Source organism: Xyrauchen texanus, chromosome 33 (assembly GCF_025860055.1).
Source record: "Xyrauchen texanus isolate HMW12.3.18 chromosome 33, RBS_HiC_50CHRs, whole genome shotgun sequence".
NCBI lineage: Eukaryota > Metazoa > Chordata > Actinopteri > Cypriniformes > Catostomidae > Xyrauchen > Xyrauchen texanus.
In genome coordinates, this window is record NC_068308.1 from 4,299,289 (window position 1) to 4,324,702 (window position 25,414).

Sequence of the window (25,414 nt, forward strand, 5' to 3'; positions counted from 1 at the left end):
TTTTATATAGGTATGTTATTTAGTCTGTGTAGTATCATGTGGTTCTGTGTTTGTCCTATGTTGTTTTATGTAGCACCATGGTCCTGGAGGATCGTTGTCTCGTTTCACTGTGTACTGTACTAACTGTATATGGTTGAATGACAATAAAAACCACTTGACTTGACTTGACTTGGCTATCCCAGATGTGTATGACTTTCTTTCTTCTATATAACACAAAGATTTTCAGAAGAATATTTCAGCTCTGTAGTTCCTCACAATGCAACGGAATGGTGACCAGACCTTTCAAGCTCCAAAAATAACATAAAGGCAGCATAAAAGAAATCCATATGACCGCAGCGGTTAAATCTGTCTTCAGAAGCGATATGATAAATGTGTGGGTGAGAAACGGATAAATATTTAAGTTTTTTTTTTTACTATAAATCTCAACTTTCACTTTTAAATTCTTCCACATTCATTCAACAGAGGTCATTCAAATTTGTTTGACCCAACCAGAAGATTTCACTGAGGCCTCTGAGATAGATTGCTATGCCTGAAGTAGAAATCACGCCCCCTCATTATCATGTGTCAAAAAACATGTATAAATAAATAACTTAAAAAATTTTATTATGTAAATAAATAATATAATACATAAATAAGGAAATACATGTATAAAAAAATAATTTATGTCAGATAAAAAAAAATATATATATATATATATATATATATATATATATATATATATATATATATATATATATATAAACACACATTTCTATGTACACTTAAATATATAAATATATATATTTCTTCGCGTATATATTTATTTATTTTGAATGTCGTCACAGTCGGTCCTCCATAGGCATAACGTCACCAGTTCTTCTGCGTTGTGAGACGCGAGTGCGCATGCGTGTGTGGAGCGCTGTTTATGCTGGAGTGTGTGTGTTTGGGTGTACTGCAGCGCCTCAATCTACTGCGCACTTCACGAACCGACACCGCGGACGCCGACATGGCCGCAGCCGCCCCGAACCCAGAAGATGCCAGCCGAAGCAGCGGGGGCACGAGTGCGGCGAGCGCTCTTGCGGGGGACGGAGATTCCGAGGAAGCCGAGGAGTTCGCCTCTGCGACACACTGCACGGAGCTCTCCCGGCGACAGAACGAGCAGCGAAAGCTCGGGCTCTTCTGCGACGTGACACTCGCGTTCAGCAGCGCTACCAACAGTTTCGAGTTCACCGCGCACCGCTCCGTCTTGGCCGCGGCCACCGATTACTTCACGCCGCTGCTCGGGGGTCAGTTCTCTGAGTCTGTGTCAAGGCGGGTGGAGATGAAGGAGTGGAGCAGCGAGGCAGGCCTCGATCAGGAGACGGTGGAGAGCGTCATCCAGTTTATGTACACAGGCGAGATCCGAGTAAGCACCGCTAACGTACACGAGGTGCTGGAGCTGGCGGACAGGTGAGATAGACATGCTGTATGTCAAATCCTTGCGAGCTGCATATCTTATCAGCTTCTGCGAGCATCATACGTGTATGTTCGGCATCATGGGAGCGCAGCAGTGGTGTTACCCCGGGTCAGCAGCTTTTTTGGCATCATACAAGCACACATTGCGCTATGATGTGTTCTAATTCAGCATCGTTTTCGTGCATCCCCTCAAATTAACAACATTGACAATACATACAGATGGCCAAAAATGCTGCAGAGTGCTGACTCGTAAAGTGCATTTGATGCCTAAAATTCGGTATAGGCAAACGGACCATTCTTTTCTTTCTTCTTCTCTTTTTTTACAACAGAAATATGAGCAAATCAAGGGTTTAGTTTTATTAGCTAGTGGCCTGGATTGTCCCCCGCTTAATATGATGAGACAACTATTAGTAAGCCATTTAGGCCAATGGTTGATTTTCCTGAAAGTGTAAACACCGTTGTCTTGGTGCCATCAGACATTGCTCTGTTTGTTTAAGCATACTGACCACAGCAACATAGAGCTGTTATAGTCTCAAAACCCCTGAAGACAATCATTTTCAGGCCACTGGCTTAATGTGAAAAACGCTTAAGGTTGCTTAATGTAGTAAAACAACAACCAGGACGAACCAAATTTCTCTCACAAAGCCCTTGTTAGTTACAAGGACACTGTTGTCCAAAGAGAGAGACAATATTTTGACTTAAAGCGTTTTCAGTATAGAGAAATGTTTAACTTGGCTGAATGTGCTAGTTTGCAGTTTATTTATCATGGACACCATCTAGAGTTGACCTGATACAAATAGGTATAGCTGCAGGGAGACCTCCAAATGGGGGTGGAGTCTCCAAAGAGTGCGTGGTTACTCCAAAAGAGGGTTGTGCCAACTCCAAAAGTGGGCATCACTTCCATTGACGGTTAAGGTTAGGGAAAGGGTTGGGTAAGGGGCTTCCTATTTCTTTTTTTTTCTTTTTTTTTCCAAAACCACTCAAGCACAAACCACACCCCGCAGTCATGACTAAACCCTCAGGAATGTTTTCACTGGTCATCTCAATCACGCAGTCACCTGTGAATAGTTCAGATTCCAGAAAGATCATGAATGCATTTGATGCCGACCAATGGTAAGTAGTTTTCAATAAGGGCGTGGCTAGCGCTCAAGTGGTTTGGGTGTGGGGGGGGAATCACGCCCTCTATATATTCACATGGTAGAGCGAATTGTCCTTTAATCGCAGGGTTGGTGGTTTGATTCCCGGCCCACATGACTCCACATGCCGAATTGTCCTTGGGCAAGACACAGAACCCCAAGTTGCTCCCAATGGCAGGCTAGTGCCTTGCAAGGCAGCTCTGCTGTCATGTGTGTATGAATGGATGAATGTGATGCAGTATAAAGCGCTTTGAATACCGTTAAGGTTTAAAAGGTGCTATATAAATGCAGACCATTTATTTCTTTAAATGTGGTTTGGAACCACTCCCAGCCCTTTTTGGAGCAATGCCTGCAGCTATACCCTTCTCAGCCGATGAGCCCAGAATATAAACGCAATGCCTATATTAAGTGTTTTCTCTCAATGAAAACCAAACTATTTTAAAGAAGACACTTTACGGAATTTTCCGTGCTCTTTATTTGCTTTAAAAAAAAAATAAAATTGGTTTAGGTGCCTGGGTAGCTCAGTGGTAAAGATGCTCACTACCACCCCTGGAGTTCTTGAGTTTGAAAACCAGGGTGTGCTGAGTGACTCCTGCCAGGTCTCCTAAGCAACCAAATTGGCCCGGTTGCTAGGGAGGGTGGAATCACATGAGGTAACCTCCTTGTGATCGCTATAATGGGGTTCGCTCCCAGTGGTGGGCATGGTGAGTTGTGCATAGATGCCATGGTGGATGGCGTGGGCCTCCACATGCGCCATGTCTCCGTGGTAATGCGCTCAACGAGCCACGTCATAAGATGCGCGGGTTGACGGTCTTGGATGCGGAGGCAGCTGAGATTTGTCCTCCACCACCCGGATATATGCCACCACAATAACTTGGAACAAATTGGGAATTGGACATTCCAAATTGGGGGGGGGGTGGGGAGTTTGGTTTTAAGGCAGTAAGGCTATTTTATAAAAGCCCATTAATTCTTCTGTTAAAAATTGTGTGTTATGAGCCAAGTAGTTGTTAAAATCATAATTTCTATGGTCCTTTTAGTTTTAGGTGTTTTATTGTCATGGTAACGAAGTTGTAAAATTATATATAACTTTACACAGAAAAGGTTAGCTGAGCGTCCGCGTACTGGATGTGTGATACAAATGTCGCCATTAGCAGAGTGCTCGAGCACTAAATGTGTGAGCCCTGATTAAAGCCCTAGGTATACTTCCAGTTTACTCCATATAACTGTGCGCACATAGACAGGCAGTTGGCGAAGGCATGCTACGACTGCTATGAGACACTGGACTTTCTCTTCAGGAGTTTTGACCCATAAAGGTGTATTTATAATCCTTCAGACTCAAGTTATACAAATGTAGGTATCTCCAGACCTCCTCACACATGCGCTTTTGAATTTCACATTGTTGTTTTTACCTTCATCTCCTGATGTTTAGCAACAATCACATCTTCTAGCATTTCTTTGTGACACCACTGGGTCAAAATGTTAGTGCAAATAACTCCATGCGCACATGTATTCTGCACATTCAAAGACACGTGGTTAGAAAAATCGTGCTGTGTGTGTTCAGCGCTCAAACACTGTTGATGATGAGATTTGCATCATGTGTCCTGTAGTCTGACTGAAGTATACTTTGGGCTTTATCTAACTACTGTGTTTGAACATGCAGAATGCACCTACAATTACTTGCACTAATTAGTGGGTTCACAATAGGGCTGCACAATTAATCGTAATGAAATCGAAACCGCGATATGACCTTTTGCGATTATTAAATTGCAAAGGCTGCGATTTAATTAAATAAATAGTCTGCTCCCTTCAACGTTTATTTGCGCTGCTCAGTCCAATCAATATTAAATTAGTGCAATGTTAGTGTTTTCAGAGCGGTTCTGTGCTCCACAAATCCCTCTCATGCTTCGAGTAACAGAAGTGCTCCGAGTTCGGTTCCGTTTGCTTACGTGCGTTAAACGCTTTATTTACACTATACTGGCGCGTCCTGCGTGAAGAGTTTTTTATTATTATCTGCGGTAGAAGCATTTCAGTGTCCGCAAGGCACAGGTATCATAATAATATCGCAGAATACAAGATGGGGTATAATTCAAACGTCTTTATTAAATGATTGCTGAGCAAACAGCATTAACAGTAACACCTGTAGATTCTTCTCCTGTCATTTGTTTCCCTCCCGAGAGAGCGTGTCGCCCTTATTACACTCCCCACGGAAACAAATGAAAGCGGAACTAATATTACCAACAAAATGAAAAGGAAGGAACATACATATAATAAATCTATATCAAATATTTAGTTACTATAATATAATGCATTGCTAAATTAAATATAATAAAATAATTAATAAAAATAATAAAATTAGATGGTGACAAACTAACCAAAATGTTCACTTTAAATGTAATTACACCAATGGGTTATCAGTTCAACTTCAGTTTGATATTAAACCTCATTCTTTAGGACTATCTTATATACAGTAAAGAATAGTTTGTATAAGCCTACTAGCTTTTAAGGCCTAGAATAAAGAGTAACATTTATATTTTGTGTAAACTGAATTATTCAATCAATCAACATTATTTTTGACAGAAAAACTAGTTGGTTTTACCAACAGGGAAATGTAGTTAACAGTGACATTGAGCAGAAAGCTTAAATATAACCAGTTTTGACAGAGCTGCTGATAAAAAGTGAAATGATCAGCATCGATTGATGAGATGAAAAACAAATTTGAGATCAGTATCGGATGTTAAAATCCTGATTGGAGCGTCCCTAGTATTCAAGTTGACTGTTTCAAAAACTAATGATGATGATTAGTGGGCTGAGACCCTATCACAAAATGGACAAAAACAGGTACACGGTGGATGATAACATTTGGATAGTAAGAAGACTTTTTCACTGTTTATATATTTATTTGTTTGTGGTTGAACTGAAAAAAGGTCTTAGTTTGGTTCTTTTTAAGGGGGCTCAAGTGTGAAAACCCCAGTAGCCTTTTTGCAGTTGAACATGTGGAAAATACTACCATCATAATCACAGTTCAAATCGCAATATTTTTGAAATAATCACAATATGACTTTTCCAAATTGTGCAGCCTTAGTCCACAAGGTGGCAACACTTACATTTGAACCGTTGCTGTCTCAGTGAAGCGCTAGAAGCTGTAATCGGCACTAAACAACAGGAGATGGATGTGAAAAAAATAACAGATCAGTGCACGTCAAGAGTGCGTGTGTGAGGAGGTCAAGAGATTGTATAACTTGAGTCTGAAGAATGTAAATACATCTTTATGTGTCTAAAATACTGAGGAGAAATAGTCCAGTATCTCAAAGCATATGCATGCACCAAATACCTGTGCATGCACACCGTCAAATGAAGTATACCTCAAAAGGCTTGCGTTCGACTGTACACGGACACTAAGCATTTGAGTCAAAACTGAAGTATACTTTGGGCTTTAGGGTTTGTTTACATTACATTGTCATTGCAACAAAGTTGTAAAATTAATTTGAACTTAACACTGAAAGGTTAGTAAGCGATTTTATCAAACTAAAATCAGGTTAACACACAATGTTTTAACCCATTCACTTCTATTGTTGGTGTCTTGCTGTAACCCAGATTTTTGCGTTTTTCTTTTTTAAAGAAAGTATTTTTTTTTTGGTAATCAACGTTATGTCACAAATGCTTTCCATTGAGCTTAACTTGTATTGAGCCCAGAATATTACTTTAAGCTCCACATTCCAGATCTGGAGAGATTCTGTCGTCTTCGGTGTTCTGTGTTGCATTCTATTAGTTTTGTATGATAACTTATTGGTTACAAATATTTGGAGATATGAGAAATAAGTGAACCCAGAATGTGTGTCAGTCATAGGTTGTGCAGTGTAGAGATCAGAAAATTATGTAATTAGTTAAATGTGCCTGTTGACATGGTAACTTAAATAGGTCTATCCCCAAAAGAATATTGAATTGTATCCAAATTGGAATCTAATTGAATTTAATCAAACTGGGAAATCAGTCAATACCCAGCCTTACAAATAGTAGTTCTGTTAATCGATTACAATTTTTAATTGAATGAATTACATGGTGTCCCGATACAAATATTTGCTGAGAAAGCCCCTCATATAACGATAACTCAGTATATAATGATAAAATAATTATACATAGTTATCTTTAAATATGAAAAATTATATATATATATATATATATATATATGCTCATACAGCTGAAATTTCACTTACTGCCCTCTGGTGTAAACAGGTGGTACTGCAAGCTTGCATTTCTCAGGAATCTTCCTTATAATTGTCCGTGGGCATGCGATTAATTGCATCAATTTTTTAACGTGTTATTTTTTTGTAAAATGAATCGCACTGAATTATGCGTTAAATCGACAGCCCTAAAAAAAATAAATAAAATAATTAACAGAAAAATTCTGTAAAAGTGCTACAGTAAGAAAATGTTAATTGGTAACGGAGTAAGGAAAAAAAAATGCAAATGCAATTTTATGGTAATTTTTGTAAAAATGTTATTTCAGGATTTTACAGGATAATTAATGTTTTACAAGAGAAAACATGTACTGTTTACGGTAAACTATTGTTAATATTACGGTGAAAAACCATAATAGTGCGTTCCCAGATGTCCCTGCCTTACCTATCACATTTCATTATATTTCATGGAAATAGTTATGTTTCTTATTTTTAATATAATTTATGGACATTGGAGTGTTCTTTGTTATATTTGATGTATCTTAGTTAATGTTTATTGCATCATTTTAGTGCCACATGTGTTACCCTGATGGTGTTTTGTGTTGTGTGAGTAGCACTGTGCCTCGTCTCTGGATGTGTAACTCCTCAAAATCCATCAACACCATGGAAAGTACATAATGAAATGGTTATGCCGAATTAGGTAAATTAATGCTTTAACAGCATTCATTATATTAATCTCTAACAGCTGAAGGGGCGGGGGAGGAGACTGGTTTAACAACAGCACCTCAACTGCCCTGCCTGCTTTACAGGTAGGGCTGGGTATCGAGTTCGATACATTTTAGGCACCGACCGAATTGCCTCTAAACAATCAAGTATCGGAAAATGTCTTGTCGTTCGATACCAAATTTTGATACCTAAGGGTTTAATCTCATCAACGTCGGAAATTGACTACTGGTACATGAACAAAGATCGCTTTCCATTGCTTGCATGGATTGCACGCAGGTATTTATCTGCCCCAAGCACCAGCACAGAGAGAATATTCTGTGCAGCATCACATGTTCTTGACGAGAAGAGGAACCGTCTCTGCCAGAAATCTGAGCAACTTTTGTTCTTGAAGAGAAACCTGCCACTTTTACTTAAATATAAAGCAGTCCAATTTGCTGTGTATAGCAATTACATTAACATTTGTTTAGCCCTGCAAAACTTTGTTCTTCATCTGTCATTTACAGTTGAGGTTGGTTTTAGTTCTATTACTGCTGTTTTGCACAATAATTTTATATTAAAGTGGAAATACGTTTACATAAACAGAATAGAGGCCCTCCGCCATTCTGTGTTTTGCCTGTTGTTTTCAATAAAATGACTGTGTAGCATATTTAAACTTTTTGTATTTGCAAGATAGCCTAGAGCTGCTAAGTTCATTACTCGACTGCTGTTTTGCATATCATTAGAGTTTTCTAGAACGTCACATTATATGGATAATTGGTAAAAAAAAAAAAAATCTGTTAAATTTGATTGTTAAAGAATAATGTATTTAATATTGTTATAATATTTCTTCTGTCCAATTTTGGTGCGTTACATTCAATAAAAGTGTGATAATTGTATTGATTTGTAGTTTTTCAATTCAGATTAATTTCATAAAATTAATTTAAAAGTATAATATTAATACAATTATATATAATAAAAAAAAAAAAAAGTATTTTAAAACGGGTATTAAAAAAAAAGTAGTTTCCAGAATTTTCATTTTTGGTGCATCACTAAACGATATAAAAAAAAATTGAACGATACACAGCCCTAAAAATATTTTTTTCATCAAGTAGACCATTTTAAAATCATTGGTCTCAAGAATCGTGATTTGTAACATAAATATTTTTCTCTCTTGACCTGAAAAACCATAAAAGTACTTCTGCAATGCGGCACCTGAAAATTTACATCCAGGCTTCAAAGAACCGCTGAAACAACACTGATAGTTCACTTCGTAGATCATTGTGCAATTCATAATCTTGTTTGAGTTTTGTTTGAGATTCGTGAAAATTGTAAGTCAACTAATAGTAGCTGTGGGGCAAATGGGTCTTTTTAGAGAAGACACAATAATAATGACGGTGATTTGTGAAATATACAATATTCTTTATGTTGGTTAAGCTGAATTCTGTTATTTATAATTAGTGCTATTATATATTAATAAAATTCACATTGACCTACTTATTAACTTGACAAAACTAAACTGTAAACTGTTTTGTTGTGTTAATAAATAGGCCAATGGGAACTATCCTATTATAATGGTCTGTCAGTCACTTTAGGTTTATACTGAGTTCTCCAGTTCAATGCGAGCACACTGGTGTTCCAAACAGAGTTCTGCACTCTCGCAAATGCTCTCATTAAAACAAAGCTTATCAGTTATTTAACCCGATCTATGCCTTAATTAAAACCGTTGAGTGTTTTAGTTTTGTCGTGCTGCTAATTTGCAGTGTATTTACCATGTTGCAAGTGAGCGGCACAACATGCAATGAATCCAAAATAATTCTAAATTGCTTTTCGTTTTTGTTCTTTTCAAGTGTCGGGTGATATTTCTTCAGTTTTTATGGTTTCCACCATATACAGAGTTGAAACATAAAGCATCTGGGCATCAGACTGTTTAAAACTTGCGCATTAGGATAAGTCATCATTACTGATAGGACAGAGGACTAATTTAAGCGTCTCTGATTGGCCATTGCCATTTGATTGCTCAACGGACATGTCTGTGATTGGGTCGAATACTCAACTGCTGCAAAAAAACGTTGTTGATAGAAACCATTGACAAAACAGGATCAGGCTTAAAGGGTTAGTTCTCTCAAAAATGAAAATGATCCCTTAATTTACTCACCCTCAAGCCATCCTAGTTGTATATGACTTTTTTCTTTCAGCCAAACACAATCGGAGTTATATTAAAAAATATCCTGGCTTTTCCAAGCTTTATAATGGGAGTGAATGGTACCTTAGATTTTGAAGCCCAAAAAAGTGCATCCATCCATCAAAAAAGTAATCCATACGGCTCCTGATAAAGGCCTTCTGAAGAGAAGCGATGCGGTTTTGTAAGAAAAATATCCATAAACTATAATCACTGGCTTCCTGTAACGGCCGTCCACGCATTCACGAGAGAGTCGAGTTCCGGCATATGATGTAGGTGATGTGTAAGCTCTCAACACGGAAGCGCAGAGGATAGAGGAAGCCAGTGAATGTGCGGAGGCTGTTTTTAGTGGTCAAAGCAATGTAAATAGTATGAATTGTATGAACAATATGAAATGTATGAAAAAATGAAATGTAAACAATAAACATGTAACAAAAGATAATATATACAATATAAGATCATATTTAATTATGGAATACATGGATTTTTTAATTTAATAAAAATTATGAAATACTAATAAAACATACAGTAAAAATCTATATTTTTGCAATTACTTAGTCCCTTGTATAATTAACAGCATTGGCTGGGAGATCATTTATTTCATAAGTAAGCTAAATGTACATTACATAATATAATATAAAAATATTACTATATGAATCGATATCAAATTGAGAGCTTGTGAACCGGAATCGGGAATCTGTATGAATATTCAGCCCTAGTATTAAATTAAATAGCTTTTAGTCTTGTTAGTAAAAAAATATGAGCCTTGTATTCTATTTATTCATTAGCGTTAGCGACTGTATCTGTGGATATTTTGATATTTGCAACCCTCTTTGCAATGCACTAATTATCCGGTTCACTGACTGGATGTTTTTACTATGAGTGTGATGAAGCGGCATTTTGTGGGTATGTGAAGAGTTGCGTTTGACGCCAGTGTAGAGATTGTTAGAATAATAATGTCATGATGGGGGAGAATATTTAGCCTAAACTAGTTGCATATAGTACTTTGAAAAAGCAAAATTTTGTAAAAGCTGCTTTAACACATTACTGCAGTCTCTAGGACTGATGTGTTCATATGTTTGTGTAAGAGTACATGCAATGCTTGACCAGCAGACAAGTTGGTAAACTTCAAATAAAGGAAAACACCAGATAAAAAAAGTTCATTTGGTAGGCTAACATTATGCGTGTGCTTTTTGTCACACTCCCAAATGCAGTAAATGGTTTTATGCGCTTATATGCTACATTAAGATGTTTGTTCATGCATTTATATGTGCAGCAACGTATATTTCAGATCTCCACATTCAGAATATGTGACACAAATTGCATCATCAGCACAGCCGTGCGGCTTGACCACGCACCGGCTAGATGGCAAATGGGCAATTGTACTTGAGTACTCGAACGTGACAGCGACGATCGATCATAAAAACAATGATCGTGTGAGTTTCAAAAAAAAGACACATTTCTCTTTTTTTCTGATTGGTTATAGCAAAAGTTCGGGCAGAACCTTGAGCTCTGATTGTTTAGCGTTGCCAGAGCATGCGGTCCAAAGTCCAGACCGAAGAACAGAGAGAAATATGGCTTCAAAGTTGCGTAGCGATGTCTGGCTTCTCTTCGACAAAATAGATGAAAGTCCGCACACGCCTCTCACCTGTGTGCGGAATCTTTCATCAGTCGTGGTAAATATACAGGATGTTTTTGAGTTTTATAAATCATTCCCTCTGTTTTATTTGCCATTAGGAGTCGTTTGGTTAAATTTTTAAACCTTTTTTCTTTAGTTTTGAAAATAAAAACTGAGCTGTTCTTTTTTGTTGTTTCAAAAGCACAGTTGAAATATGCTGCTTAAGTAATATTGAAGACAACTTTTTTTATTAAAATTAACGTGTTGAATAAAGTAGCCTAAAAGTAATACTGTGTGTTCATTTTTAAATCACATTTGATAATAAAAACACAGAGACAAGTAATGTTAAATAAATTAGAAGCCTATATAAAATAATATCTAATAAAACAAATGTATCTGCTCTACTTTAACTTACAATAACGAACACAGAATTAAGGTTTAGTGTTACAGAAATAGCCTATATTCGGAGAGACGATGAAAATCAACACTTTGTTTGTCATAGTTTTTATCATGTGTTGAAAATATCCTTTAAATTTTATTCATAATTCATCAATAATCATCATGTGTTCAGTAATTTAAGTCAGTTTTACTGACTTTTACTTTTTTTAATTTTAGCCAATATATAGGCGAAGTCAGCAATCACTTGATAAAGCAGATGAAAATACTGTAATCAGCCATATACACAACTTTATAAGAACACCATAGAATGTTGTGAATTCTTTTTGCTTGCCCGTGTTTAAGCGCGCTGATAGAAGAGCGCATCCACAACGGGATTAACACTCTATGTATTAATAATTATTATAATTTAATAATAAACATTTTAAATAATTTTTCAGTAGATATTGTTCAGAATCAGCTTTTATGATCGCTTTAGATGCTTTCATTTAGATTTTTAGATGATCGTAGATTTTACGATCATCTTAACTAACGTTGCTTGTCTTTTAAACCAGCACGTAACCAGTACTCTTTATAAAGTAGAATTTAAGTGCTTCGTCACAGGAGCTATCCGGTCCAAAGGTGTCAAACAAAGGTTTGTCTTGGAAATTATTTGTAACCATGTAGAGTAGCCGAAAGTTAATTATTAATGAATTTAATTAAATAAATAACGATGGCTTTAGCAAGTCAGGGTTTCAGATGTATCGACTTCATAGAGATTAATGGAAAGGACACAAGAAATGCATGTATTGTGAATCATAAGGGGCTCTCATGTAGCCAAAATTTTGTTTCTTTGGCTCATAACTGAACAGATGCACACAGAATAGGATTAAAGTGATGGGCATCAGTATAAAACTACTCGGACCTATCTAAATATTAATAGTCTGGTTAGAGTTCTAGGCACTGTGTACTTGTATCCTTACTGACATTATACAACAAGCAATTTGTGACTGCCATATAAACAAACTAGGGTACTGGAGGCGATTTGAACCTGCCATTGGAGGAAGGAAGAAGAGGTGGAGGAAGAGAGAGAGAATTGATTATTGCACACTCACTCAAATCTCCTTTGTTAAACAAATTTTAATTATTTATTCAGGCCTATTATTTAAAAATGTGTTTTGGGGTTTCATGACATTTTTAAGCATCATACGGGTTTATTTAGTATATTTATCACTTTGTGAACTGCTGAGCATGACTTTGTATCAAGCTATACAAAAAAGACAACAATACTAGCCTAAAAATGTCACTGTAATGTGTGCTCATCACTTTTATTCATAATTCATCCAGCCCCTTTTTTTATTGAATGAGATTGCCAAACTGAATGAATGACTTGCCTTCTCTTCTCGTTCAGCCAGTCAGCAGATCCTCCTTCACAAATGAGATGCCCGATTCATTTGTGAATAAGTGTATCAGTACGTTCTGTTAATTCATGAACGAGATGTCTCGTCTCAGTCAGACTCAAATGACCGACTGGTTCAGTGAAGGGGCATATTCGTTCTGTGGGTCAAACCAATGCTATGCTCATTCACAGCCCACACTCAAATGCTATTGGCTCACGCTATAGTAAGTCTTTTAAAGCAGGATAAAGCACACAAATGGAATTTGTCTACAAATGTACCAAGACACTTTAAAAATAGTTTAACCACCATAACTGTTTTTGCCACATGAAAAAAATATCATTTTTCTATATTTAGCTGGACTTTTATCAAGAAAAAAAAAAGCCTGAATATCTAGTTACACTGTGCACCAAAGCACATTTCCATTTCTAATTCATGTCATTTTTACTCATTCAGAAATTGATTTTGTCCATATTGATATACTTGTCTTATTGCATTTCACCATTTTCTCTCCTTGTTATATAAATTACTTGAACTATGGACCAACATGAAAAAACAATGAACTATAGTATTCTGATAAATGAATATTAACCAAGATTTATAAATGCTGTAAAAATAATTGTTCATTGTTCATGATACCTAAAGCATTTAATAATGTTAACAAATATAACCTTGTTGTATTGTTACAAACCTTATTGTAAAGTGCTACAAACAAAGTCTAAATTAATTATTTTGGGGTTTTGGTTTACAGCCCAGTGTGTCCAGAATGTTTCATTTTGGCCAAGAATTTTCAGTTCAGTGCATGACTATGAAATATCTTCTGATTGGCTGTGATTGTGTTGCATCATGCTGCAATTTCATGTTCAGTGTGAACAGACAAATAGCTTGTAGCTGGTAAGTTGTTGCATTGCTACTGGTTAGGATACAGTATATTACATGCTGTCTACCATAGCAAATGAGACCGAGTCCTTCCATCATACATACAACCCAAAGAAATAAATCACATCATGGTTGTAAGTCCTTAGAGATTGATTGTTTTTCTTTCTTTTCCTTTCAGGTTTTTGCTGGTGCAATTAAAGGATTTTTGTGGGGAGTTTCTGAAGAGAAAACTGAGCCTGGGAAACTGTGTGGCCGTTCATAGTCTGGCGCACATGTATACTCTTGATCAACTGGCCTTGCGTGCTGCTGACATGATACGCCGCAACTTCCATAAAGTCATCCAGGATGAGGAGTTTTACACGCTACCATTCCACCTGGTCCGAGATTGGCTGTCTGATGCAGAGATTACCGTTGATTCTGAAGAGGTTCTGTTTGATGCTGTGGTCAAATGGGTTCAGAAGAACTCTGAGGAACGTGAAAAATATTTTGAGGAGCTCTTTCGTCTCCTCCGGTTGCCACAGATAAAGCCAACCTATCTGACAAGAGTTGTGAAGAATGAGGCTTTGGTGGCACAGAATGCAGCCTGCCTACAACTTGTGTCAGAAGCTGTGGAGGGTCATGCGATCCGCTTTGAGAACCTCAAATCTGCCGATACGGAGTTCTGGGCTTCTTACATGGCCACTTTCCAACCACGGTTTGGCCAGAACATGGATGTTATCATGGTGGTTGGAGGTGTGTCTGAAGGAGGTGACTACTTGAGTGAGTGCGTTGGGTATTTTGTGTATGAAGACCGTTGGGTCAACTTGCCACACATTCACAACCATCTAGATGGTCACGCTATTGCAGCCACTGATACACATGTATATGTGGCAGGGTCTATGGAACCAGGATTTGCCAAGACAGTTGAACGCTACAATCCAAATCGCAACACCTGGGAACAAGTTAGCAACCTCACCACACGCAAGCATTCCTTTGGTCTCACCTGCATTAAAAATATTCTGTATAGTATTGGTGGTCATGGCAACTTCAGCCCTGGCTTTAAGGATGTGAGTGTCTATGAGCCTGATCAGGACAAGTGGCACAACCTAGAGTCTGCCCCCAAGATTTTGAGAGATGTCAAGGCCATTAGTGTTGAAGATCGATATGTTTATGTCACAGCACGCACACCCGTAGATACCGACAGCGATGACGGGTTGAAAACGGTCACTACTCGCTACGACACTGACAGCCGCCAATGGCAAGAGGTTGACTCCCTACCACTTATTGATAACTACTGCTTGTTCCAAATGGCTGTAGCGTCCACCAATTTCTACCACACTGCTTCATGCTGTCCCAAGAGCTACACCAACGTACGTGAAGATGTAGCTCGGCAGAAGATTAGCATAAGGATCTCTGACGATATTCTTGAGAGCCTTCCTCCGGAAGTTACCAGTATTGAGGGTGCCGCTATCTGCTATCTTGATGATGATGTGTTTGTGATTGGTGGATGGAAGAACAGTGACGATGTGGATAAGCAGTATCGCAAAGAGGCGTATCGTTATTGCGCTGAGCGCAAGCGCTGGATGCTTCTGCCACCCATGCCCCAACCACGCTGTCGCGCCACAGCGTGCCATGTGCGCATCCCCTACCGCTTTCTTTATGGGTGCCAGCGCTACCCAATGCCACAGAATCTGGCACGGCAGCGGGACCGCATGCAGCAAATGCAGCAGTTACATCGTCGCACGCTAACTCTACGCAGACAGCTACAATCGCAGATTGAATGCTGAGTCTCTATAACGCTTCACTGGGGGTGATCGAAAAATGCAGCTGAAATGGGGAGGATGAAATGACTAAAGATGGTAAAGAGAGTATTTTAAATGTTACTGTTTGTATAATAGATTTGTATAAATGTGTAAAAAGGATATGGTTGTACACATGAAATGCTGTTTCATGACCACGCATGAATTTGCCTTAATTTCAGCTGTTGTCAGTTGCTGCATATTGTCAATGTATCTTAAGTCATAATGTTTGGCATGGTGATAGTTGTCATGGCTGCATTTGTGAGGTTGGTTTTCAGCGTTATTCCAGATGTAACAGGTCACCAAAGCAAGGAATCATCAGTTCCAAACCACACACAAAAGTTTTTGTGCCAACTTTGATTTACTGTGACAACCACTGATTTATTTCCACTCACACTTATTCTTCATTTACTGGTTTTCATTGTTTCATGTTCTGCACTGGAATGCAACGCGTTCAGTCTTATAGTCTTATTTAAAGTTTGTATTTGAAAGCGGCATTCCTCATACTTTGATAACAAGCACTTAATTTCAGCATTATCTCTGAATTATTACTCTTTTTGATTGTTAATTAATTTTGTGCTTTTTTTTTTTCTTAACCTCAAAGCACATCATAAAAATATATTTGACTTCAGTTATTGACCCGTGAAGTATACTCCTAATATAATACACATGATCAATACTATAGTCATATGTTCATAATATATTCAAGGAACATTACCTCTGTTACAGGCTTTTTATTTTGCATACTGTAACAAAGGCAGAGTGTTGTTTCTGACATTATTGTTTGTAGTTATGCCACTCCATGACCTCTCAATTCCGTTTGTGTCTAGCAATATTTTCCATTTACCTCAACTGGTCATGCCTAGTAGGTGGATGTTTGTAACTCGATGCAAAGTGTGTTTTTTTGTGAAAGTAAACTGCAGTTGTACATTCTCCATTTTGTTAAGATCAGAAAATTGCACATGCCAAGAATGCATTCTTGTTTCAGTCACGACAAGTAGTTGATCATTTATTTTTACCAAACATATTTTTCACAACACTTTTCATTCCTTTCTACATTCCAGTCATTTGTATTTCCTGCTAGCAGTCTTCTCTAATTTGTCTTTTACAGTCGTACGTTTGCGTGGGATAAATGGTGATTCTATGTTAGTTTTCTTAATTACGAGACGCATTGTGCACTTCAATGGGTGAAAATGTGTGAAGCAATCAGTGACACTCCCTCAAAGACCAGCTTAATAGTCTTATGTTTTGATGGCTTGAAGAACCTTAAACCATTGTTGTAGACCATACAAGTCTTAAAGTATATCATCTTAGCTGAACTAGTGTTATGCTCCAATGTTAAAATCTCTACTAAATGCAAGAAAGAAATTGCTTTTGACAATGTATCTATTGCTCTTGTCTGACTGGTTTGCAGAGTTTTACAGTTGTATCATACTGGAAAAAAAAACTTTGAGAAAAAATGAGCCTGTTCAAGCACTACTCTGTGTTTTGGACACACTGTAGAATCAGTCTTAAATATTGTACTTGATGGGAATTGTACATTTACTGTGTCTCATGTTGAGAATTGGATTAAAAATATTTAAGCTCCTTATAAGTTATCTTTCCTTCCCACACAGAGAATGAAATTGTACCTGCTACAATATCATGATCAAACAATGTACACCATTTATTTATCTTGGTTAATGTTCATTATGCCATTAGTCTCCAGACTGTGACTTAAGTTTCCCTGACTGAACATGAGAAGCTTGTTTTTTTTTTCTTTTGATGTAAACTAAAGCCTATTGGCTATTTTTTTTAAAAGGCACGAGCCGTTCAACAAGTCCTGCCCCTACTTGATGTTTTATTAGGAAGTGCATCTACATGCCAAAAAAAAATAAATATGGATTTTCAGGGGGACTTTAAGGTTCCCCTTTGAGCAATTTAATTAAAATCATATGTTTTGGCCCTTTGTATGATGTAAATAAGTCTAAAAAATGTTTTATTTCACTCAGCATACTGCAAAATGTTTACCTCACCCCCCAAATAATGACATTTAACAAAAGGATGGGTGAAGTCAGTGTTTGTGGAATGGCTGTTTGGAGACATAGCAAATTACTTCAAGTTCATGGATTTCGAGAAGAATTTAAAAGTTGGGCTGAGTAGTGTTGGGAAACTGTATGTGCTTTAAGAAATGTCCTTGTCTGTATGGTAATCATAAATCTCATTTTTTAACTTCGATCCTTCACAAATTCAAGCTCACACTCACACGTATTAAACTCTAGACATAATTGCTTAAAAAAAGTTAACATTTGCACGCACACACAGGTAAGGCATTTTAAAAGTGAGGGGGACTGGATGTTTAGTTCAAGACGAACATACAGTAAGTATATAAATACATATTTTTGTATTAATTAAAGTTCAGAATCAATTGTATGCTGATTTTATAACCATTATTGAGGCAAATTAAAAGGTAGCACATTAAGTTTCATTTCATTTGCAAGTAGGCTTTAGATTTCATATAGCTTACACTGTAAACGGGGTCATTTACTTGAAGACCTATTTCTACCTGATCTGAACTTAAAAAATATATTTTATATTTATAACAATATAATCAGGTTGATTCAATCATATAAAATTATGTTTTTCATGTTAAAAAAAGCAGATAATTTAGGTGTAACCACATGAAGCACATTTTTAGCTAACGCAAGCTACCTGACGAAACCGTTTTACATATGCAGTATATTCAAAATTGGTCATTTATATATACAGCTATCAAAGGCAAAACACAGAAACAACACATTTAGTCAAAATTGAGTCATGACTGGAATTTGGTCTCTTTCGACTGTATAGACTTTAAACTAAAATGTGTTTCATGTCCAAACATCTAAATGACTGGTAATTGGTTTAATTTCATTCAAAAATAGTATTTCACGTAACTGAATTAACTACTGTACATTAGGTTACACCACAAAAAGCTAGCTTTGGGGTTTAGATAGCTCCTTAAAGGTGCCATCAGTAACTTTTGTCCTTGTGTCATCTTGGACTTACACTGACACCTAGTGGTTTGGATGCAGCATCATTTAAAATCAATAGTTTTCAGTTTCAGATGTCATTGTAGAAATGTAGTATTCACAGTCAGTCATGATTACTTTAATCAATGAGTGAAAGTGTCCAATAACAGGACTGTTACTGAGATTAAGTGAGTAGTGTTCGGCTGGTCATGTGATTCTAACATGGCAGCGACCATGTGCGGACCCTCTCCATGCAGAATAAAACAGCTTTTATAAAGTTACTGACTTTATATTACTGGAGTCTTCATTTTAATATGAGTGTTCATAATTTCCTACATATATTGCAAAATTACAATTCATGTCTTTAGGAATTAAACATTTTTAATGAGGAAAAAATTGACAGTTACCACTTTTTACAGTGATCCTGTGCCAGAAGGGTTTGGCTCAACTATTGTAAAGCTTGTGTGTGTGTGTGTGTGTGTTTTAGGGGCTTAAATCCTGTGCTAACTGTATGGATTTATAAATAAAAACCATGGACAGAGTTCTTCCATCTTTTACGTCTTTATTCTCAATTTTTCAACTCAACAACTCTTAACCGGAATGCATTCTCTCTCTCTCTACAATGGACTCTCTAATCAAAATAAAAGTCCCCTTTAACCCAAAACACCATGAAATCCACTATTCTAATACAAACATACAAATTAACTCACGGGTTTATCAGATTTGACCCTTGCAAAACAAAGTGTGCAAATTTGGCTGGAAAATCAAAAACTTTAAAGCCGTTTTTCTGTTTTGGTGCAGTTATTGCATTTTGCCTTTGTGGAGCAGAATTTGACAGCAAAAGGCTAGAAAAAAATTCTACACTTCAAAAAGACTGAAGATGGATGCAGGTTGCTTGAGGGGGACGTGTGGCACATGGACACTTTAGCTCATAATAACATCAACATGTTAAATGTTACATTTAGAATTTAAAAACATTTTTAAAAAAAGATTTAAAAAATCTTTATTTTTCTAGTAATCTACAAAAAAATTCTAAGTAACCTGGATTATTTCATTATGGAGTATATATATCTTGGATTGTTTGATATATTACATTACATTTAATTACTTAATGATGGGAACATTGCTTTTGTCTTAATAATGTCCTAAATGTCAGTTTCTCTAGTTATTGTATTTGTATTACCTTTCTGGGACAGAATTTGACAGAAATTAGCTACAGAAAAATTCACTCTTTGGCTAGATCTCAAACAAAGCAATAATACATAAATATATGTTCATTTTAATTCACAAACCTACTTCTCAGATAAACTCTGACATCAAAGAAGGATCAGAAATAATGTATTATATCTTAAGACCATAAAGTAAAGTCTTTACAACTTTTTCCTTGTACCTGCCATCCCAATCTCACAAGAATTATTTGCCATGATACACACATACAGTGGCCAAAGTTGGCAAATGAACTGGTATGTTCTGGCTAGCATGTAAGAGCGAGTGCCGAAACCACGCATAATTAAGCTTTTTCCACTTTTAGATGCAAATTATACCAAATTAATATCATAAATAATCCAAATATCAACAAATGCCACATGACAATTTATACTGCATGGTGTCACAGTAAAAAACATGAGTGGAGTCCAGAGTATTTTGCCACGTTGAGTAATGGGGCTTTTCCACCGCACGGTACAACTCGACTTTTCTGGGGGTTTCCACTGTGGATAGTACCTGGTACCTGATACTTTTTTAGTACCACCTCGGTCGAGGTTCCAAACGTTCCACTAAATGTGACATCAAAATTCTGCAGATCACTGATTGGTCAGGGAGAATCGTCACTACTGGATTTCAACCCACTAGTTTTAAAGTTAGCGATAACAGTATCATTTGTTCAAGTGCCTTTCAAATTGTGAAAAAGAAATGGCTGTGCGCAAAACCACGCCATGGTCAATAAACGAGATGCAGATGGACCACTCGTTAGCAAAGAAAGAAACTATGTGAAACTAAAGTCTCTCAAGAAGTGTCTCAGCTGTTGACCAGTGTAGGGACAAGTTATGAAAAACTTAAAAGTGACTACAGAACCATCAAGGAAAAGTGGAAGTGGTTCGACCCTATCTAAACCAGCGAGCAATGGGAGGGAGCGTGCCCTGGACTCAGCCACGATTGAGGATGGTATGTTTTGTTATGTTAACTCTATACTCTGCTTGAAAGCTTCACTTTATTTAGTTAACCAGCTTCTGGAAGCTTGCCTCTAAAACAACCAGGCCAATTAAACTGTTACACTTGTGTAAAATCACCATGCAACTACTGCTTTATGCAGCACAATGAGCTAGTAGTTAACAATGGTTATATTGAGAGTGAGGTGGACACGTCCCCCACATATTCTACACCAATGAGACACGCACACACACACACAATTCACTATAAAGGGAGTGAGTGAACGAATGTGTTATTTCGCTCATTCACAAATTTAAGCTGTGCTCTATTTGTGATTAAACCAATTAATGGAGAAATAATTAATTTTATGGAGATATAAAGCAATATAAACAAAATATATCATAATTGGAGAAGAAAGCAATGACAATTAACTTACTTTGGTCAAATGGGCACAAAGAGTTATGAATGATGACACAGCCGAACTCGGCAGCATCCATCCATCCATCCACCTACCCACTTATCCTATGAAGGATGGCAAGGAGTGAACTTGACAGCATGAACTTTCTTAACTGAGAGTGCAGTTGATCCACGTCTGTTGCGAGAACTCTCGTGTAATCTGAGATGTTGTATCACAATGGGTATTAATACAGTGATGATAATTAATTATTAAAAGATAGACAGACATCTTAGCCAAATACATTTAAAAACATTCCCTGTCTTAGGTCCGTTAGGATCACTAATTTATTTTAATAATGTGAAATGTCAGAAGAGAGAATGATTTATTTTAGCTTTTATTTCTTTCATCACATTCCCAGTGGGTGAGAAGTTTACATACACTATTTAAAGGCAATGCTACCAAATAATAACAGTTTATTTTGTGTCGAATGTTTTGGGTAGCCATCCACAAGCTTCTCACAATAAGTTGCTGGAATTTTGGCGCATTCCTCCAGACAGAACTGGTGTAACTGAGTCAGGTTTGTAGGCCTCCTTGTTCGCACACGCTTTTTGTCCTTAAGCCATTTTGCCACAACTTTGGAGGTATGCTTGGGGTCATTGTCCATTTGGAAGACCCATTTGCAACTGAGCTTTAATTTAAATGGCTGATGTCTTGAGATATTGCTTCAATGTATCCACATAATGTTCCATCCTCATGATGCCATATATTTTGTGAAGTACACCAGTCCCTCCTGCAGCAAAACACACCCACAACATGATGCTGCCACCCCCATGCTTCACGGTTGGGATTATGTTTTTCTGCTTGCAAGCCACACCAGTTCAGGGCCAAACCGATCAATTTTTGTTTCATCAGACCAGAGGACATTTATCCAAAAAGTAAGACTTTCCCCACTTACACTGTGCACTTGCAAACTATAGTCTGGCTTTTTTTTTTTTAATGGCGGTTTTGGAGCAGTGGCATCTTCTTTGCTGAGCAGCCTTTCAGGTTAATATAGGACTTGTTTTACTGTGGATATAGATGCATGTCTACCTGTTTCCTCCAGCATCTTCACAAGGTCTTTTGCTGTTGTTCTGGGATTTATTTGCACTTCTCGTACCAAACTACGTTCATCTCTAGGAGGCGATGTGTTTCCTTCCTGAGCAGTATGATGGCTGTGTGGACCCATGGTGTTTATACTTGTGAACCATTGTTTGTACAGATGAATGTGGTACTTTCAGTCATTTGGAAATTAATTCCAAGGATGAACCAGACTTGTGGAGTTCCACAATTTCTTTTCTGAGGTCTTGATTAATTTCTTTTGATTTTCCATTGATGTCAAGCAAAGAGGCATGGAGTTTGAAGGTAGGCCTTAAAATACAGTGCATCTGGAAAGTATTCATGGTGCTTCACTTTTTCCACATTTTGTTATGTTACAGCCTTATTCCTAAATGGATTCAATTCATTATTTTTCATTTTTTTTTTTACAAACAATACCCCATAATGACAACGTGAAAGAAGTTTGTTTGAAATCTTTGCAAATTTATTAAAAATAAAAGACGAAAAAAGTATACACAGCCTTTGCTCAATACTTTGTTGAAGCACCTTTGGCACCAATTACAGCCTTTTTTTTGTATGATGCTACAAGCTTGGCACACCTACTTTTGGGCAGTTTCTCCCATTCTTCTTTGCAGGACCTCTCAAGCTCCATCAGGAATGTCTGTGCACAGCCATTTTCAGATCTCTCCAGAGATGTTCAATAGGGTTCATGTCTGGTCTCTGGCTGGGCCTCTCAAGGACATACAAAGAGTTGTCCCGTAGCCACTCCTTTGTTATCATGGCTGTGTGCATAGGGTCGTTGTCGTGTTGGAAGATGAACCTTCGCCCCAGTCTGAGGTCCAGAGTGCTCTGGAGCAGGTTTTCATCAAGGATGTCTCTGTACATTGCTGCATTCATCTTTCCATGGGCTGTAATGTGCCTTTTACTGAGGAGTGGCTTCCGTCTGGTCACTCTACCATACAGGCCTGATTGGTGGAGTGCTGCAGAGATGGTTGTTCTTCTGGAAGGTTCTCCTCTCTCCACAGATAAATGCTGGAGCTCTGTCAGAGTGACCATCAGACCATAGCCTGACTAAAGCCCTTCTGCCCTGATCGCTCAGTTTGGCCAGGCGGCCAGCTCTAGGAAGAGTCCTGGTGGTTCCAAACTTCTTCCATTTACAGATGATGGAGGTCACTGTGCTCATTGGGACCTTCAATGCTGCAGAAATGTTTCTGTACCCTTCCCCAGATCTGTGCCTCGATACAATCCTGTCTCGGAGGTCTACAGACAATTCCTTGGACTTCATGGCTTGGTTTGTGCTCTGACATGCACTGTTAACTGTGGGACCTTATATAGACAGGTGTGTGCCTTTCCAAATCATGTCCAATAACTGATATTACCACAGGTGGACTCCAATCAAGTTGTAGAAACATCTCAAGGATGATCAGCGGAAACAGGATACACCTGAGCACAATTTTGAGTGTCCTGGCAAAGGTTGTGAATACTTATGTACATGTGATTTTTTATTTTTAATACATTTGCAAAGATTTCAAACAAACTTCTTTCATGTTGTCATTATGGGGTATTGTTTGTAGAATTTTTAGGAAAATAATGAATTTAATTAATTTTGGAATAAGGCTGTAACATAACAAAATGTGGAAAAAGTGAAGTGCTGTGAATATTTCCGGATGCACTGTACATCCACAGGTACACCTCCTATTAGAAGCTAATTGTCTAAAGGCTTGACATAATTTTCTGGAATTTTCCAAGCTGCTTAAAGGCACAGTTAACTTGGTGTATGAAACAATTCTGTCTGTAAATAATTGTTGGAAAAATGCACAAAGTAGATGTCCTACACTACTTGCCAAAACTATAGTGTGAAGAGGAGGAGAGCGGGGCCTGCCTTGAGGACACACAGCCGGCCCTGAATCGGGCTAATCAGCCGGGAGGGGATAAAGAATAGCTGGAGGCGGCAGTTTTAGGGAGAGACACACGCGGCCACGTTGTGTGTCTGTTTGTCTTAATTTGTGTTACACATTAAACCTTATGTTTACTGTTCAGCCAGATCCTGCATAAAACAAAAGCAACCTGAGTTAAAACAAAATACAGTTCAAATATTATTCTTTTTTTTTATTGAAGCAAAAAAAGTTATCCAACAGCTATATCGCCATGTGAAATGGCTGGTTGTGCCAACTTTAGGAGTAACAACTTCAACCAAACGCTTCAGATAACGAGGTCAGTCATTCACAACACTGTGGTAGAATTTAGTCCCACTATTCTTTGCAGAACTGCTTTAGTTCAGCCACATTTGAGGGTTTTTGAGCATGAATTTATTTAAAATCTGTATTTTGTGTTTACTCAGATTGCCTTTGTTTTATGTTAGATTTTGTTTGAATTTCTTAAACAGTTTAGTATGAGATGTACGCAAAAACAGAAGAAATTGAGTGAGAGAGAGAGAGAGAGAGAGGCGATGGGCTCATGGTGCTCACAGGACTCGGTATGCTGTCCCATGTAAAAAAGGGACAACGCCCATGTCTGGTACAGAGATATGAATATCGCTAGCCTACTCAGCATGATATCTGAGAAACATTACAGCATAATTTCCTGTTACAGCATTATTTTCTGTAAGGCTGCTTAGAAACGATTTGTTGTGAAAAGCGATATATAAATAAAAATTACTTGACTTACAAGTAAAATGCATTGTACTTTAATGTTTATATCTCAAAGTCCCAGAGCAGAGGGACAAGTAAAATGTTGTATTTATTTTTATATATATATATATATACATTTTTTAACTACCATGTTGTCATGAATGTCCTTTATTTTATTTCTAAAATATTATTTAATTTATTGCAATCATGGATTTACCCATTTGAGTTAAAGCCAAGTCACTCTTAAAGCTTGCCTTCATATAATCATATAAAATACTGTAGAACTAGACTCGGATTGTCAAGACAAAAGTTAATGTTGGCTTGACAAAGCCTGGTCTGAAAGTTTAAAAAAGCCAGATAGATGACAGATAGAGGGACAGAGAGATATTTCAGATAATTAGAGACATGACATTCCTCTTATTTCTATGACATTCTGATGCCGAGATATTGGTGTTCCATCTGGCTGCTAGGGTGT

At 37.4% G+C, this 25,414-nt stretch overlaps 1 protein-coding gene across 1 annotated transcript; it reads left to right on the forward strand.

Annotated features, from left to right (window-relative positions):
- The first annotated feature begins 883 nt into the window (after positions 1-883).
- Positions 884-17,273, forward strand: klhl11 (kelch-like family member 11). The gene is made up of 2 exons (XM_052102934.1): positions 884-1,428; positions 14,080-17,273. Exons 1-2 carry the CDS (start codon positions 905-907, stop codon positions 15,665-15,667), a joined length of 2,112 nt encoding a protein of 703 aa, XP_051958894.1. The 5' UTR covers positions 884-904; the 3' UTR covers positions 15,668-17,273.
- The last annotated feature ends 8,141 nt before the right edge of the window (positions 17,274-25,414 follow it).